This window comes from Rhinoraja longicauda, chromosome 29 (assembly GCF_053455715.1).
Source record: "Rhinoraja longicauda isolate Sanriku21f chromosome 29, sRhiLon1.1, whole genome shotgun sequence".
In the NCBI taxonomy this organism is placed as follows: Eukaryota; Metazoa; Chordata; class Chondrichthyes; order Rajiformes; family Arhynchobatidae; genus Rhinoraja; species Rhinoraja longicauda.
In genome coordinates, this window is record NC_135981.1 from 14050173 (window position 1) to 14067776 (window position 17604).

Sequence of the window (17604 nt, forward strand, 5' to 3'; positions counted from 1 at the left end):
TTTTGTAAAGGAAGAACAGTGTACAATATTTAGGGAGGCAGAGTTTTTGACTCTGGAACATTAAAGCTTCATTCTTGACTGAGACTCTATTGGCAGCACACATAACCCTTTGGCATTGAGCAAGATACCAATTAAACTGTACAGTGCCCTCCATAATGTTTGGGACAAAGACCCATCATTTATTTATTTGCCTCTGTACTCCACAATTTGAGATTTGTAATAGAAAATAAAATCACCTGTGGTCACCTGTAAGTGCACATTGTCAGATTTTAATTAAGGCCATTTTTATACATTTTGGTTTCACCATGTAGAAATGACAGCAGTGTTTATACATAGTCCCGCCATTTCAGGGCACCATGGTGCTGTCTGGAGTTTGTATATTCTGTTACTCCGTGAGTATTCTCTGAATGCTCTGGTTTCCTCCCACATTCCACAGATATGCAGGTTTGTAGGTCAATTGGCTTCTGTAAATTGTCTCCAGTGTATAGAACAGAACTAGTGTACGTGTGATCACTGGTCGACGTGGACTCAGTGCTGATTCTGTGCAATTCATTGCCGCAGAAGGCAGTGGAGGCCAAGTCAATGGATATTTCTAGGGCAAGGATTGATAGATATTTTATTTTGTACAGATGTCAGGGGTTGTGGGTAGAAGGTAGGAGAATGGGGTTGAGAGGGAAAGAAAGATAGAATGACGGAGTAGGCTGGATGGGCCAAATGGCCTAATTCTGCTCCTATCACTTATGAACCTATGACTGAAAGGCCTGTTTCCATGCCGTATCGCCGTATCTCTCAACTAAACTAAAAGTTGAATATAGACAAAATATTAAAAACATTCCATCTCTAGGTTAGGATTGGGTGTGGTTAGGGTAGGATAGTATGGAGTCTTAATTGCACTACCATAGGAATGCCATGAACAAAGGTGTTGCCTTTCCAACACGACAATCATGGTGTCTCATCTCATAAGTGGGTATAATATATCCAATGACACTACTATGAACTTTCATCCTTGGTGTTCTGCTAATATTTATCCTCCTATTGACCGGTTATCATATGATATCACGTTGATAGGCTTGATGTGTGGATGTGGGCAGCCGAATTTAGTTTTCGTTTTTAGTTTTAGAGATACAGCGCGGAAACAGGCCCTTTCGGCCCACCGGGTCCGCGCCGACCAGCGATCCCCGCACATTAACACTATCCTATACAAGCTAGGAACAATTTTCACCAAACCAATTAACCTACATACCTGTACGTCTTTGGATTGTTTGAGGAAACCGACGATCTCAGAGAAAACCCACGCAGGTCACGGGGAGAACATGCAAACTCCATACAGACAGCACCCGTAATCGGGATCGAACTCGGGTCTCCGGTGCTGCATTCGCTGTAAGGCAGCAACTCTACCGCTGCGCCACCGTGCCGCCACCTTACATTACTGGTGAAACATTCCGAGAAGTAACTACGTGGAAAATGCAGTGGAGAGTCAAATATTTCTACTTTTCTCTCATGCTCCTAAGGTGCGAATATGCTATTCAACAACGTGCTAACACCCACTTTTACCTCAACCTTTTCCAGCATTTCCTCACTACAAGAAGTGGAAAATAGGGAAAAATGTAAAATTAAAATAGAACAAAGTTGGGAGCGCAACAGTTTGCTGAACATCTGCACAAACCTTTCCCCAAACCTGTGTTTGGTCCATTTTGCTCAATATGGGCATGTTTATAGCCCTTGGTTTTCTCTCCTCCAGCCACCAACAAGCCTTTAAAACTTTGGCCCAGTGACATTTGACCATTATTTCTCCTCATTGCCACGTGCTTTGTATCTATTCTAGCTAAATCTTACTTCTACATTACGTAAGAATGAACAAAGAGACCCTCAGTGTTTACCGAGGTGAAATGGGAGACACCATGCAGACAAACTCAATTGGGCCCAGCCAAAGGTCAAACTCAATTGGGCCCAGCCAAAGGTCAAACTCAATAGGGCCCAGCCAAAGGTCAAACTCAATACGCGATTTTGGAAGGTTAAAACAAAAAAAGATTTTTTAAATCCAAGAGAGATAAATTCCAAATGGTGTTTGAAATAAAGTCTTGGGTAATGTTCATAAGGATATATATTTTTAATTATTATTTTCATATTTCAGATACAGCGCGGAAACAGGCCTTTTCGGCCCACCAAGTCCGTGCCGCCCAGCGATCCTCGCACACTAACACTATCCTACACAAACTAGGGACAATTTTTTTAAAACATTTACCCAGTCAATTAACCTACATACCTGTACGTCTTTGGAGTGTGGGAGGAAACCGAAGATCTCGGAGAAAACCCACGCAGGTCACGGGGAGAACGTACAAACTCCTTACAGTACAGCACCCGTAGTCAGGATCGAACCTGAGTCTCCGGCGCTGCATTCGCTGTAAGGCAGCAACTCTACCGTTGCGCCACCATGCCGCCAAAATCAAGCAACAATTTTGGTTTGAGGAAATAAGGGTACATTTGGGAAAAAATGGCTGGTTAAGTTGGGTGTTGAAGGTTGTCTCTGTATTTTATCAATGGCTGCATAGATGATTTGACGTCAAATTAACATGGGTTCAAATCTTATTCCAAAACTTTAGTGCGCAATCACGAAACAAAATGAATCAGAATACGCGTCAGGTCTACAAGCCTTTCAGAAGATGGGGTTAAGTTGCAGCTCTTTCTGCTCGTTCAACTAAATGATGAAAATCCATTAGCACCAGAGAAAGCAGAGTGGATTCCCAGACATGGGTTTATCCTGCAATCAACTTGATTCCCATTTATTTGAAAAGGTATTTGGTTAGCTGCAGCATCTGCTTCTAATAGAGGAGTTCCTGAATATATTCCAGGTTATCCTCTGGCCAAAAACGGCACAATGTAAACATTTCTCCCTGAACCTTGTCCACAATCCACTCCAGGGGCCAAGTTCTCCTATTGTAACGTCACAGTAACCGGCTGCCTCCCACGAAGAGGCCATAAGGGCAAGTGTTTCATCTTCGGTGCTGGAGTTCCAGACACAAGGAAGTTAGGGCCTTCTGCAAACAAATTCCCGACAGCTAGATTTACAGTGTACTTTCAACGGAAAAGCAATCTATAAATAAACTGCAATGTGCTGGATCCAACAAACTGATGCACAACTCCAGTGGTGGGAATGGAGATGTCAGAGTGGGAGCATAAGGTTAGAACTATACCAAACTCTGAGGGGCACAGATACGATGGGAAACACAGCCAAAGCAGGGACGTCTATTATTAGAGGATGAAAGGTATGAGTTTAGTTTAGTTTAGTTTAGAGATACAGCACAGAAACAGGCCCTTTGGCCCACTGAGTCCACGTCGACCAGCAATCCCTGTGTACTAGCACTATCCTACACTATCCCAAGGACAATTTATAGTTCTTATCAGGATCAAACCAGGGTCTCTGGAGCAGTAGGCAGCAACTCTAACACCACGCCATTGTGCCAACCCCCTGAGGTTTAATGTCAGGGTCATAAAAACCCAGGAACAAGCCCTTCGGCCCACCATGTCCATGCTGCCCATTGGTTAACATGCACCACTCACCAGACTCGTGAAAACGAGTCACCAACACAGAAACTAGGGGGAGCGTCCACCTTGAATCTTCTTCCAGAGGAGCGAGAACTGAGCCATGCAAAGAGGAACATTGCTCCAGACAATCCTTGCAGACTCCATAGATCAATCAACCAATCAAATAAATATTTTGTGAAGATCTATACACTGCTAATCAATTTATTCAGCAGAGCAAGAGCTTAGAAGAAGATGCTGTGCTGGAATAGCTCAGCGAGTCAGGGAACACCAGGAAAACATGGATAGATGATGCTTTGGAGGGAGGGGGGATGGGGGGATGGGGGGTGGGGGGTGGGGGGGGGGGGGAGTTCCCAACCTAAAACATGAATTATCCATGTTCTCCTGAGATGCTGCCTGACCCGCTGAGTTACTCCAGCACTGTGTCTTCTTCTGTAAACCAGAATCTGCAGTTCCAAGGGTCTCGACTCGAAACGTCCCCCATTCCTTCTCTCCAGAGATGCTGCCTGACCTGCTGAGTTACTACAGCATTTTGTGAAACCTTGTTTCTAAGAGCTAACTGAAGTTGGAAGGGCCCTTGTTAAACAACTATTAACTTGAACACATTGCTCTCTCTGTTCATTAACATTCTTTGCTCCCTTCACATTTACTATATACATCCTACTCATATTGGACTTAACAAAAATGCATCACCTTGTTCTTGTCAGGATTAAATTCCGTCTCCACCCAACTCTCCATCTGATACATATCCTGTTGTAGCCTTAGACAACCCTGCTTGCTATCCACAACACCGTCATTCCTCATTGCTGGTGTATAAATAGAGCCCCTTTTTAAAAATGACTTGTTGTTGGTACACTAGGATTTACTGGAAATCCCCACTGCAACTCGATAACATTTTAGCTTTTGAACTTCTAGCTGAGCAACTGCATTTAAAGTCAGTCTGGCCACACACACGAGCACATACACAAACTGTGTGCTCTAAATAGCTAAAGCTCTGATAACTGGATAACTCAATATATGACAAACTATAAATGACCATTAACAAAATAATAAAGTTTCAGGTAACAGATTAATCTGCGAAGCTCTGGTCATGTATTTATGTCAGTGACAATCCAAGGTTGGATTTACACATCTGACAGGTGTGCCCAGTTGTCAGCACCATCGGCCAGTAATTCCATTCTGAGCACCTGCTTCCATTGTGCATCGCTCTGCTCATTAACTGGCCACAGGATTTACTGTCAAACCATCCTTGCTGTGGGTTCCTTATTTGTCTTAATCCCGGCTCTCCCATCAGGTTACAACCAGGTTACATCAGCAGGAAATAATGGACAGTTAATGAGCAAAGCAATCACACACCAAACAAAAAGATTAAGAAACAAGAAGAAACATTACAATTACACTTGGGCCAGAATGTCCCTGAATGTGCCCATTTCTATGAATGTGCCCAATATCTATCGGTGGTGCATTGTTAGAGTTGCTGCCTTACAGCACCAGAGACCCGGCTTCAGTCCTGACTATGGGTGCTGTCTGTACAGAGTTTGTACGTTCTCCCCGTGACCTACGTGGCTTTTCTCTGGCTGCCTGCCGCACTCCAAACACGTACAGGCTTGTAGGTTCATTGGCTTGGTATAATTGTAAATTGTCCCTAGTGTGTGCAGATCGCATTAATATGCAGGGATCGCTGGTTGGTGTGGACTCGGTGGGCTGAAGGGCCTATTTCCGCGTTGTATCTCTAAAACTAAACTAAACTGGCTAGGATTTTTTTTTCAATTTTAAAAGGAATTAATTGAAGGCTGTTAACAGCACAGTGGGCTGCGTCTTAGTTCCCAAAAACAGATGTGTTGGATGGTTTCAAAGGTTAAATTCCAATACGCAAACCTGTAGGGGATACTAAACCTGCCTCATTAATGGAGATGGGACACTGCCAGTGTTGTAACCATGCTGGAACAGCTCGAGTGGAGTGTGACCTCCACTCAAGGTCTTCACTACTACTGCTTTGATGTTATCTTGTCCCATAGCTTTTGCTATTTTCAGTGCTCTCAGCTGTGTTTTGATATCAAGTGGAGTGAACTAAACTGACTGAAGGCTGGCTTCCAGGAGGGTGGAGATGATGGGAGAAGGCAAGATGAATCATGCACTAGGGTGATGACCCACCCATGGGTCATTCAGGCCAACAAGCAACAGCTCAAGCCACCATTTCCATGAACCATCTGCACTCCTGCCCCAGCCACATGTCCCACCTGACCACCACAAGAGATACCTATTCATATCCGCCATTATGTCCCACATGAAAGTGCCAACACCCCAATCCAGTGTGAATGCAATCGTGGCTGGAGCTCGGTCTACAATTGAACTCCCAAGCTGAGAGTTTTAAGCATTTACTGTTCTTGTTTCCACTTCTAGAAATTGAACTCAGCAAAAGCCCCCTCATGCAATTCTGTGAGCCAGGGAAGGCCGTGCTCAGTTACCAATGCACTCCCTGTACCTCCAGAACCTGGAGATAGGATCCCAAATGCTGGGGTGTGAATTACTCTCCCACAAATCTCCAGGCTCACTTTTGGTATACCATTGGAATGCCTACAGCAAGAGCTCTGTGTGAAAGAAGCCCTGAGGGAAGATGATGTTTCTGAAACCATGATTTCCAACAACCACCTTCGCCTGCCACTGCACTCCACATTGCCCTCACTTCTGCTTCACATCCGGGTTCAAATCCAGGCCAAAATGCAGTGTGTAAAGTTATACAGCCTTACGGCAATGAAATGTGCCTTCAGCCCACCAGGTCCATGCCAGCATCAAACAACTCTTTACTCAAATCCTCAACCAATTCTGTCTGATCTTCCCCACATTCCCATCAACTCTCTCTTGGTTCAATCATTCACCTGCACAATTGATTTTGACCAAATAACCTACTAAATCTGCATGAGTTTCGGATGTGGAAGAAACCAGAGCAGTCAGGAAAAAAAACCATGTGGTCAAATATTCAAAGTTTCTGGGAGTGGAAACAAGAACAGTAAATGCTTAAAACTCTCAGCTTGGGAGTCAGCATCTGTGAAGAGCGGAAACTAGTTTGAAGTTTCTCTTTACCATACAGCTTCTTACAAACAAAATATTAATCTGTTTCCCAACAGACACTGGATGTTACCAGCTTATTTCACTTACGGTATCATATTCCTTTATGTTAATGGAAGAACATTAGCAGCATGGAAGATAATTAATGAAATTTGAGTGGGAAAACCCATTGAAAGTAATCTCTATCTATCTCTCCTTCCCTGCATCTATGACTTCACCCTGGGTCTTTATAAAAGAGATTAGGCCAGGCCAGCTCAGTTACAAATGGTACACGTTGATTTCAAACAGCAGATTTTAAAAAAAATCTTTAATTTCCATCAAGAATGTATTGAACAATACTGAAATTCAGACAGTTTACCAGTCCCTGTGCATACTGCAAGTATATAAGGTAAGCATGTGCAAGGATGTCTTCTGCACACTACAGTGTCTGTATGCACCTTGGTATACATATGGTTATGTGTGCATACATTGTTTTGCCATGTGTGGCTCTGTGTGCACATGCATGTCATATATTTGTGTGCATACGTGCTGCATCTATGTCAGCAGTGCTGGGAGAAGAAATTATGAAAGATTAAAAAAACAAATGAAGCAAATGTCGAGGGAAGTCCATCATTTGACTAAATTATCACAAACACTTAACATCTAATGCAGTTACCTTATTACAGGTGCATTCCATACACTCATTAATACTCTCTTTAATAATTGTTGGGAGTTCCTCAAAACTTCGTCTGTATACAGTCTTGTGTAGCATTGCACAGCAATTCCCTGAGCTGGTTAGACAATAGGCAATAGGTGCAGGAGGAGGCCATTCGGCCCTTCGAGCCAGCACCGCCATTCAATGTGATCATGGCTGATCATTCTCAATCAGTACCTCATTCCTGCCTTCTCCCCACACCCCCTGACTCCGCTATCCTTAAGAGCTCTATCCAGCTCTCTCTTGAATGCATTCAGAGAATTGGCCTCCACTGCCTTCTGAGGCAGAGAATTCCACAGATTCACAACTCTCTGACTGAAAAAGTTTTTCCTCATCTCAGTTCTAAATGGCCTTCCCCTTATTCTTAAACTGTGGCCCCTTGTTCTGGACTCCCCCAACATTGGGAACATGTTTCCTGCCTCTAACGTGTCCAACCCCTTAATAATCTTATACATTTCGATAAGATCTCCTCTCATCCTTCTAAAGGATGGTTACTAGGGCCCCTTGTTGCTGAATCTATCCCGGTAACTGATGTTAGAGGAAACTAGGTACCATAAACGATAAATTGGCCATGACCATTTCTGATATTAAAAATGAAAACTTTATGGACAGGGATTAGTGCTGCTCTGCGATCGGATTGGGTTATCTGACCTTTTCCTCACCTTCAATAAAGGAGAAACAAAGGGGAGAAAGCCATTCATTCTGAACAGTTTGCTCCGATAGTTTTTAAACCGTCGTTTGGATGTTTTAAATTAAACAGCCTCTCCCATTTCATTCGCTGGTGACCGAGGCCCTCAGTCTAAGTTCAGTGTTTGTGAGCAAGTTACATCTTACAAAGAAGAGAAATTCTGCAAGCAATCAATTTTGACTTATTTTGCAGGATTTTCACTTTTTATTCTCAACAGCGTATGTTCTCTGTTCCTTCAGCTCGTCTTAACTGCAAAAATCTCACTCTAAAAATCTGAGATTAAATTTGCTCCTCTTCTGCGAAGCTCGGCAGGGTTGGCAACAGCTCTGAGATACGCAGCTTATTTGACACATCCCTGTTTCATATCTAACTTTCCTCAACAAATATTGTGGCATGTGTGTGCAATTTGCTGACTTATTGACATGGCGTTTCTTGTGTGTTGAAGTTGTGTAATTTACCTGATAAAAAAACTTGGAATCTTTTACTTCATTCAGAGAGAACAATCTGAAGGAAAGCACAGGGATGTTCCGAAATAGAGCTTTGACACGGTTTTTTGAGAGATAAGCAACCGTGAAATGATTTTCCACTCACGTTTGTTCAGCTTGTTCTTGAATATTACGGCAATAAGATTGCTTTGCAAAATATTCCTCTACGTACCTCTCAGAAAGAATGCAATATCTGGGCATATATTATTCATCTTTTCCAATATCGACATCAATGGCAAAGCTCATGACCACCCATCCCAATTATCCTTCTGAATTGCATTTATCCTTATGGTGAAAGTGTCTCACAGTGTAATTGAGGAGGGAGCTCCAAGTCTCAGATCCATGGATGATGAAGGAACAGAGATATATTTCCAAGTCAAAGAGGTGTGTGACTTGTGGAAGAATGTGTGGGTGAGTCTCAGTCATGTTCTCAGAATCCCACCAAACTCAATAAACATGAAGGATGTTAACAGTTGCTTTAATTGGGTTAAAGGGAAAGTAACTCTGAATATTCACAGTGGGCACTATGGACCCCAGTTCATCACAATAGAAAAGACGGTAAAGTTCATCACACAATCCACTTTATTTCAATTATTCTGAACATGCAATGGTAAAGATGTCATTAATGTAGTCTCATCACACTTCATGAACACACACCAGCTACAGTTGGTTAATACAGATCTCACTAACATGGAATTCTGTTAAATATAGCAACCATATGTCTGAGGCCTTTCCCCTTCAGTATCAAATGCACTTGACAAATGGAGCAAATCAACTAATCAGACAAAGCACTCCCTTGAATGTTACCCATGGTAACCATGGCAACCTGAATCCAATGGGAATCTAAGGTAACATGTATTTTGGCCAAAAGACCGCACATATGACAGTCATGATCGCTAATGCAGTCTGTGTGATACAAGGCAGTTGTGCCCTGACAAAAACTCAAGATAAGGCAAGTGTAGATGTCACATGTCACCTATTGTTACCAATTGTCACGTTCCTTTAGGAAGGAGATGAAGAGAAATTTCTTTAGTCAGAGGGTGGTGAATCTGTGGAATTCTTTGCCATAGAAGGCTGTAGAGGCCAAGTCAGTGGATATTTTAAAGGCAGAGATAGATAGATTCTTGATTAGTACAGGTGACAGAGGATACGGGGAGAAGGCAGGAAAATGGGTTTAGGAGGGAGATAGATCAGCCATGAATGAATGGCAGAGTAGACTTGATGGGCTGAATGGCCTAATTCTACTCCTGTTCCTTATGACCTCATGACCTATAGTTGAAAATCAGCCACATATTTTCATCAGACAGGATACCACAGTTTTTCACAGTGTGGCAGCAGCAAACCTCCCTATTCTCAGAGATGAATGACGAAAGGCAGCAAGGGGGGAAATTGAGCAGGGATCTAAAATTAGAAAGGCTTTACCAAAAAGTTTTCCATCACCCCAGAGAACATGCAGTGAATCTAAAGTCCTTTGTTCTGCATTCCACAGGAAGTGCGTAGAAAAGAAATGTACCCTAGTACTCAAGAACATGGTAGTTTGGGATTCAGGAACCGAGTATTGCTTACTAGGATCTGTGGGTCTCAGATTAGATCATTAATCCTAACCCTAACCCTCAAGACCACAGATTTCAATGGCCTAATTCTGCTCCTATCACTTATGACCTTATGATTTTCAGGAGACAATGCTGGTGATTCCCATTCTATGCTTTAAGGTGCTTGCTGCACGTGGCCCAGATCTCAGAGGCAACCAGGGCAACAGCAATCACAGCTTCCCAGTGCTCTGTGAGGTGTGAACCACATTTTAAGCTTTGACCTTTGAATACTCTTTTCCTGAGAAGGTGCACTGAAGCCGATGGAGAACTTCATCGGGGAGGTCCGCTCCTGCTGAGTTGGTTCCCAGATATAGGAAGTGGTCCACATTTTCTGGAATCTCACCATGGACCTTTAATGTCAGAGGATGATATTGTACTGTGGCGGCACGCTGGTAAAAGATGCTCATGTTGCAGATGTTACATGGAAGACCCATGATTATGCTTCCGTAAACAAGTCAGCAATGATTAAGAACACATTCTCTGAATGTGTGCATACACAAGTGATATCTTCACTCTGTAGCTTGGGGACAGAGGTTGGAATGACCTTGGATCTGGAGTGCAGATGTTTGTAGCTTGAACAATTTCCCATTTATCCTGTGGATTAGCTCCATTCCCGTGAGAAGCTTACTGGAAGCTGGTGCCGTGGTTAAGTTACTGGACCAACACTCCAGAGACCTACACTGATGATCTGTCAGATACGAGTTCAAATATTAACCTGGCAGCTGACATGCAGCTCAGTTAACCAAGTAAATTCCCGAGTTAAAAAGCTACCAACTGCAAAGGTGTCCAAAGATGCCATTGGATTATTGCACAGATCTATTTGTTCCACTAATGTTCTTTAATGAGTTGAAATTTTGTATGTATAATGTTTGCCATTTCTTGCATGATGCAATGGTTGGAAGATTGGTTTGAGGGAATTTAGTGAGAGGCATGTCATGCCATTCCCATGCTCCCTATTTAGTGAATAAATATTATTCAAGTGAGAGTCGGGACTCATTTGACCCATGCTCTCGGCTATTATTTCGATTTGAGGTGCCAACTAAATCAGAGGCATCTTAAAAATGAACTCAAGGCTGAACTGCCGATAACAGCAAGAGATAGTGTTCAGTGGGCAATGGAGATTGGGGCCTGGTGAGGCAGCAGAACCGTGTGGATCATTGAACTGTTTCTTAATCACATACACACCATATGCACCCTTTGGACTCTCCCAGGCAAAATGATCCACTTAATTGGCGATCAGCCGTCATCCGACGCATTCCCCCCTCCAACATTTGCCTTTCCAAATAGAACACAGAGCAACAATAGGAGAGAAAAGCTCAGTTCTCCCCACAAGTGCAAGATGGTAATTAAAGTACCAGCTTCCCCCACCCCTGGTACCCCGTCCCTCTTTCAAGACCAACGCTGGCAAATTGCAGCTTTGACAGCCTGACTCAAGTAGCTTTACCTGCAGTAGTGAAGGCTGGGCGTGGACTTTAGGATTGTAAAAGGGGATGAAAGGGCAGGCAAAACGAGGATGTTTCCTTTTCAAGATGGTGGATCACCACCGATAGATCCAATACAGAATACAGGAGAAGCTTCTTTATCCAGAAATAGTGGAGGAAAAGTGGCACCTCCTCCCACAGCCCACAGGAGAGCACAAGTGTCTCAAAGGGAAGCTGGGTACAAACATGAAGAAGATAGGGAGAGAACCAGATGATGAAGCATTGAGACGATGGGAGGAAACTCCCATTAATGGGGATGATGAAAAGTGGTGTCATTTCCTGACGTTTGTCTGGGAATCTGGACAATCTCTCAGAGATGGTTGCAGGCAAACTAATTGTTGCAATGAGCACCACTTCAGGACCGCACCAAGACCAAAGAAGGATCCTGATCCGAATAGTCGCTGATCATTCCCTCCATAGATGCGGCCTGACCCGCGGAGCTGCAGTGAATTTCTTGGAAGATTATTTTTACATTGACATCTGTGCATCATCACATCACAAGAAATCCACTGCATCCTGAAACAATGTAATACATTTCTTTGCAGGAAGATAGTGCGTGTTTATAATTACAAACAGAGCCAGGATATTCTAATTAAAGACAAATGGGCCTTGGGTATAACAGGCTTTTAACAGTGAATGAATTCCAACTGGGTTATCGGTCCAAGGGAAAGAGCATTCCTTCCAACAGTAGCTGGTGGTGAAGAGCAGTGCAAAAAGGGTGGCACCAGTTATGAAGATGTCACTTTTTATAACGGGTCTCAGAAGAAACCTTCTGAAGATGCACATCAAGCTGATCAGCTGCTGGTGGGGAAAGACAACCCAAAACTTCAGCTGTAACTCACTTTTGTCAGATGGCCTCATTCAAAATGTCAATCCAACATTCCCCTTCAGACACTACGAGCCTCCAGCATTGCAGTTGAAGCAGTCTCGCCGTAAGAGCTGCCTAACACTTGCAGTTGAAGCAGTCTCAACAAAAGGACTGCTTCAAACACTTGCAGTTGAAGCAGTCTCAACACACGGGCTGCTTCAAACACTTGCAGTTGAAGCAGTCTCAACACAAGAGATGCCTCTAGCAGTTGAAGGAGTCTTAGCACAAGGGCTGCTTCTAACACTTGCAGTTGAAGCATCCTCAACATAAGGGCTGCTGACTTTGGTTGTATTTCTCTTTTCACTCTGTGGCTTAAATGAAGGATTTCTGCTCCAGCTTGGCTGAGCGAACATTCTTCCTTCAAAAAGCTTTTAAAAATTGGGGAGGGGGGAATGTTCAAAGGACTTTGTAGACAGTAGGAATGATCTGGAATACACTGCCTGGAGTGTGGTAGAAATTGAATCAGTCCGGGTTTTTAAAAAGAAAATAAGACAAACATTTGAGCAGAATAATGGAGAAATAAGGACGGGAGAAAGGGACTGATGAGATTGCCACTTTAGGATCCGACACAGTTGGCATAACTGATAGAACAGCTGCCTCACAGCACCAGAGACCAGGGTTCGATCCTGACCTCGAATGCTGTCTGTGTGGAATATACTCATTCGCCCTGTGACCACATGGGTATCCTCCAGATGCCCAGGTTTCCTTCCACATCCCAAAGATGTGCAGGTCTGTAGGTTAACTTCCTTTCATGCTGTAATAATTCCGTGATTCTATGATTTCACAGCTCGTCGCTCGATTAATATAAACATAAATGTTCATCGGGAACCTGCTCTATCTGTATTCACTGGGTGAAACAAAGAACAGTGCAGTTCAGAAGTACAGAGGGCTCGTTGTAGCGCGTCTAACATTGACTCAATGGAGTTCACTACTAATTGAATTCCACCACCTGCACACACTATTAACTGGTTAAAGTGAACTGTGCAGGACATCCCAATGAATAAAACCAGTGCAGTGCTCTGCAATAATATGCAATAATATGTCACTCTCTTTTGAGGGAGATGCAAGCTTTTCCAATGTCCTTGGTAGTCACAGAGCAAACTAAAATAGGAAAACCAAGTCTTTTTGTAAAGCTGATCTTTTTATGTCTCTTTGTGTGTAACATGTATTCACTGCAATGTAAGGCCGGGGATGCCATGGCTTTTGATTTCAAACATTCTTGCAGTCTGCAAATGTTTAAACCATTCAATTGTCCTCTGCTCAACCTCAGAGTCTGAAAACTCTATTGTGAAAATTCTGAGGCCGTAACTCCTGGGCCAGCAGAGTACACTGGTGACTGAATGCATCAGAAGATATCCACATCAGAGGAAGGTACCCTGCTGATGTGATATATGTGGTGGGCCACTCTCTGGAGGAAACCCAAGGGAGCCACTGAATCACTGCATGTATCCAGCTTATGCATGTCAATAATTTTATAGAGACATATAAAATTATAAAAGGACTGGACAAGCTAGATGCAGGAAAAATGTTCCCAATGTTGGGCGAGTCCAGAACCAGGGGCCACAGTCTTAGAATAAAGGGGAGGCCATTTAAAACTGAGGTGAGAAGGAACTTTTTCACCCAGAGAGTTGTGAATTTGTGGAATTCTCTGCCACAGAGGGCAGTGGAGGCCAAATCACTGGATGAATTTAAAAGAGAGTTAGATAGAGCTCTAGGGGCTAGTGAAATCAAGGGATATGGGGAGAAGGCAGGCACGGGTTACTGATTGTGGATGATCAGCCATGATCACAATGAATGGCGGTGCTGGCTCAAAGGGCCGAATGGCCTCCTGCACCTATTTTCTATGTTTCTATAAGACCAGGATTAGGCCATTCAGCCCATCAAGTCTGCCATTTGATCGTAGTTGATCTGTCGATGGATCTTTGATCTAAGTTTCTCTCTCTCTCTCTCACCCCTCTTCTCTCTCCTTCACCCCATAACCTTTGATGCCGTACTAATCAAGAACCTATCAACCTCTGCTTTAAAAATACTCAATGACTTGACCTCCACAGCCATCTATGGCAATAATTTCCACAGATTCACCCACCCTCTGGCGAAATTCCTTCTCATCTCCATCCTAAAGATACTTCCTTTTAATCTAAGTTTGTGCTCTCTGGTCCTGGATTCTCCCATTACTGGAAACATCCAGTTAATGTACTGGTCCACGGTGACCATCACTCCACTCCAAATCTCTGCTGCCTCCAGCCCAATAATGTGGGCGGTGCTGGATTCAGGATGCAATGCTGTTGAATATCACAGCTGTGCTGTGCTCTGTTCTAGAGGTGGTCTTTGAACGGCACTTGAATGGCGTGCAAAGCTACACAACCCATGCCCGAGTGTGATCAGAGCTGATTCTCAACAGAGGGAACGCGAGTGAAACTGGGGTGTGCAGTCTGGCACACGAAACGTTTGTCTTTGCACCGTGTCGTAAACTGCACTCCATACCACAGCAACGGCGGACCACACGCCAGAAATCCGCCCAGGATATTTAGTCCATTGGGCTTTCATTATCACGTGGAGATACCTCCCCGTTTGAAATCCAAGTTTAAGAAAATAACTGCAGATGCTGGTACAAATCGAAGTTATTTATTTCACAAAATGCTGGAGTAACTCAGCAGGTCAGGCAGCATCTCGGGAGAGAAGGAATGGGTGACGTTTCGGGTCGAGACCGTTCTTCAGACCTGAAACGTCGCCCATTCCTTCTCTCCCGAGATGCTGCCTGACCTGCTGAGTTACTCCAGCATTTTGTGAATAAATGAAATCCAAGTTTGATCAGTTCCCAGGCGTTCAAGCAGAGATTGCGATACTTTCTTGAAACATGCATTACATTCTACCCTCTCCAGAACAAGACGGGGAGCGATTCCTTTCATTCAACCCCTCTTTAGCTGCGGGTCTGGGTTATATATGTTTGATCCAGGTCTGATTTAATTGCCTCTAACTTCTGTGCGCAGCCTGTACAATGAAGAGTATTATAGAGAACTACTCCGAGGGGGGTGAATGCGGTTTTGTAAAACTAATCTGGTAGCGAACCAAACGGCAGAACAAAATACTGACACTCCTTCGGATCTGTGCAAAGAGCAACGGCAAACAGCTCTCCACCCAAACTGTCAGAGCAGTGCTTCTGTTCTGTTCTGTCCTCGCCGACTACATGTTTGGAGAGGCGGCTGCTGGCCGCTCTCACACACACACACACACACACACACACACACACACACTGACACACACTCACACACACACTCTCACTCACACACACACACTCTCACACACACACACACTCTCACACACACACACACTCACACACACACACACACTCTCACACACACACACTCTCACACACACACTCACACTCACTTACACACACACTCACACACACACTCATTCACTCTCACTCACACTCACTTACACACACACACACACTCACTCACTCACACACACTCACACTCACTTACACACACACTCACTCACACACACTCACTCACACTCACTTACACACACACACACGCACGCACACACACACACACTGGTCCCGCGGGGCACAGATCGTGTTGTGAACAATGTTGAACGTGGAACACACTAATAATAATAATAATAACAACACTCGCATTGCAAATCCCGGGAACCCCGAGGGAGGCGGGGTGGGTATTTGAGGGTAGAGTACCATGATGGCGATCGATGGGGTTGTTCTGCTTGCCCCCCTGTGTGTGTGCGTGTGTATGTGTGAGTGTGTGTGTGTGTGAGTGTGTGTGTGTGTGTGTGAGTGTGTGTGTGTGAGTGTGTGTGTGTGTGCGTGTGCGTGCGTGTGTGAGTGTGTGTGTGTGTGTGTGTGAGTGTGTGTGTGAGTGTGTGTGTGTGTGTGTGAGTGTGTGTGTGTGTGTGTGTGTGTGTGTGTGTGTGTGAGTGTGTGTGTGTGTGTGTGTGTGTGTGAGTGTTGTGTGTGTGTGTGTGTGTGTGTGTGTGTGTGTGTGTGTGTGTGTGTGTGTGTGTGTGTGTGTGTGTGTGTGTGTGTGTGTGTGTGTGTGTGTGTGTGTGTGTGTGAGTGTGTGTGAGAGTGGGGCGAGGGTGAGGGTGAGGGCGCTTACCTTGATAATGCCGCTGAGTGCCGGTGGCGGCGGGCTGGGTTTGCCGGCGGCTCCCTCTCCCTCTCCCTCTCCCTCCACCGGCTCCGGGCGGCTCCCGTTCCACACGGGCTGAGCCTGAGGGTCGGCTGAGAAGCCGCTGGTGTCCGGGGTGGGGTCGGCGGGTGTCCGAGGATCGGACAGCCCGGCTCCGGCTGTGTCCGTCTGTCCCTCGGCCATGGTTAGCGGGGCATGATGTCCCGGGACCCCCAGCTGCCAGTGGCGGGGACTCAGCGGCAGCCGCTCTCCTTTCCACTCCCCTCCTCTCCACTCCCCTCCTCTCCTCCCCCCTCCCCTCCTCTCCTCTCCTCCCCACTCCACTCCTTTCCTCTCCTCTCCTCTCCCCCCTTTCCCCCCTCCCCTCCTCTCCTCTCTCCTCCTTCTCCACTCCCCTTCTCTCTCCCCTCCCCTCCTCTTCTCCCCCCCTCTCCTGTCCCCTCCCCTTCTCTCTCCCCTCCCTTCCTCTTCTCCCCCCCTCTCCTGTCCCCTCCCCTTCTCTCTCCCCTCCCCTCCTCTCCTCTCCCCTCCCCTCCCCCCTCCTCTCCCCTCCCCTCCCCCCTCCACTCCCCTCCCCTCCCCCCTCCCCCCCTCTCTCCCCTCCCCCCACTCCCCTCCCCTCCCCCCTCTCCCCTCCCCTCCCCTCTCTCCCCTCCCCTCCCCTCCCCTCCCTTCCCCCCTCTCCCCTCTCCTCTCTCCCCTCTCCTCTCTCCCCTCCCCTCTCCTCTCTCCCCTCCTCTCCCCTTCTCTCCCCTTCTCTCCCCTTCTCTCTCCCCTCCCCTCGCGGGATCAAGCGGGCATTTGCTTCACACCAGCCCGGGTCGGTGCGACTTCCTCGTCTCCGGCTCGTGTTTGTGCGGCGCAGGACGTCTCTCCTCACCTCCCCCCGAGTGAAACCATTCGCATCCACCGTGCCCGCCAGCTGAGCCTCCTCCGCCGCCGCCGTGTCAGGGGCAGCAGTCTCCAAGGTGCGGGCTAGGGGACGCGCCCGCCGCTGGACAAATGCAGGGGCGTTACTGGACAAGGCAGAGCC

At 45.6% G+C, this 17604-nt stretch overlaps 1 protein-coding gene across 1 annotated transcript in view; it reads right to left on the bottom strand.

The window, feature by feature from the left end:
• The window catches only part of LOC144607764 (inactive phospholipase C-like protein 2), a 123285-nt gene extending 106379 nt beyond the window's left edge, over positions 1 to 16906 (bottom strand). The window contains exon 1 of the mRNA XM_078424819.1: positions 16539 to 16906. Coding sequence (XP_078280945.1) covers positions 16539 to 16754 — 216 coding nt within the window. The 5' untranslated portion in view covers positions 16755 to 16906. The remainder of the gene's footprint in view (positions 1 to 16538) is intronic.
• Positions 16907 to 17604: the final 698 nt, after the last annotated feature.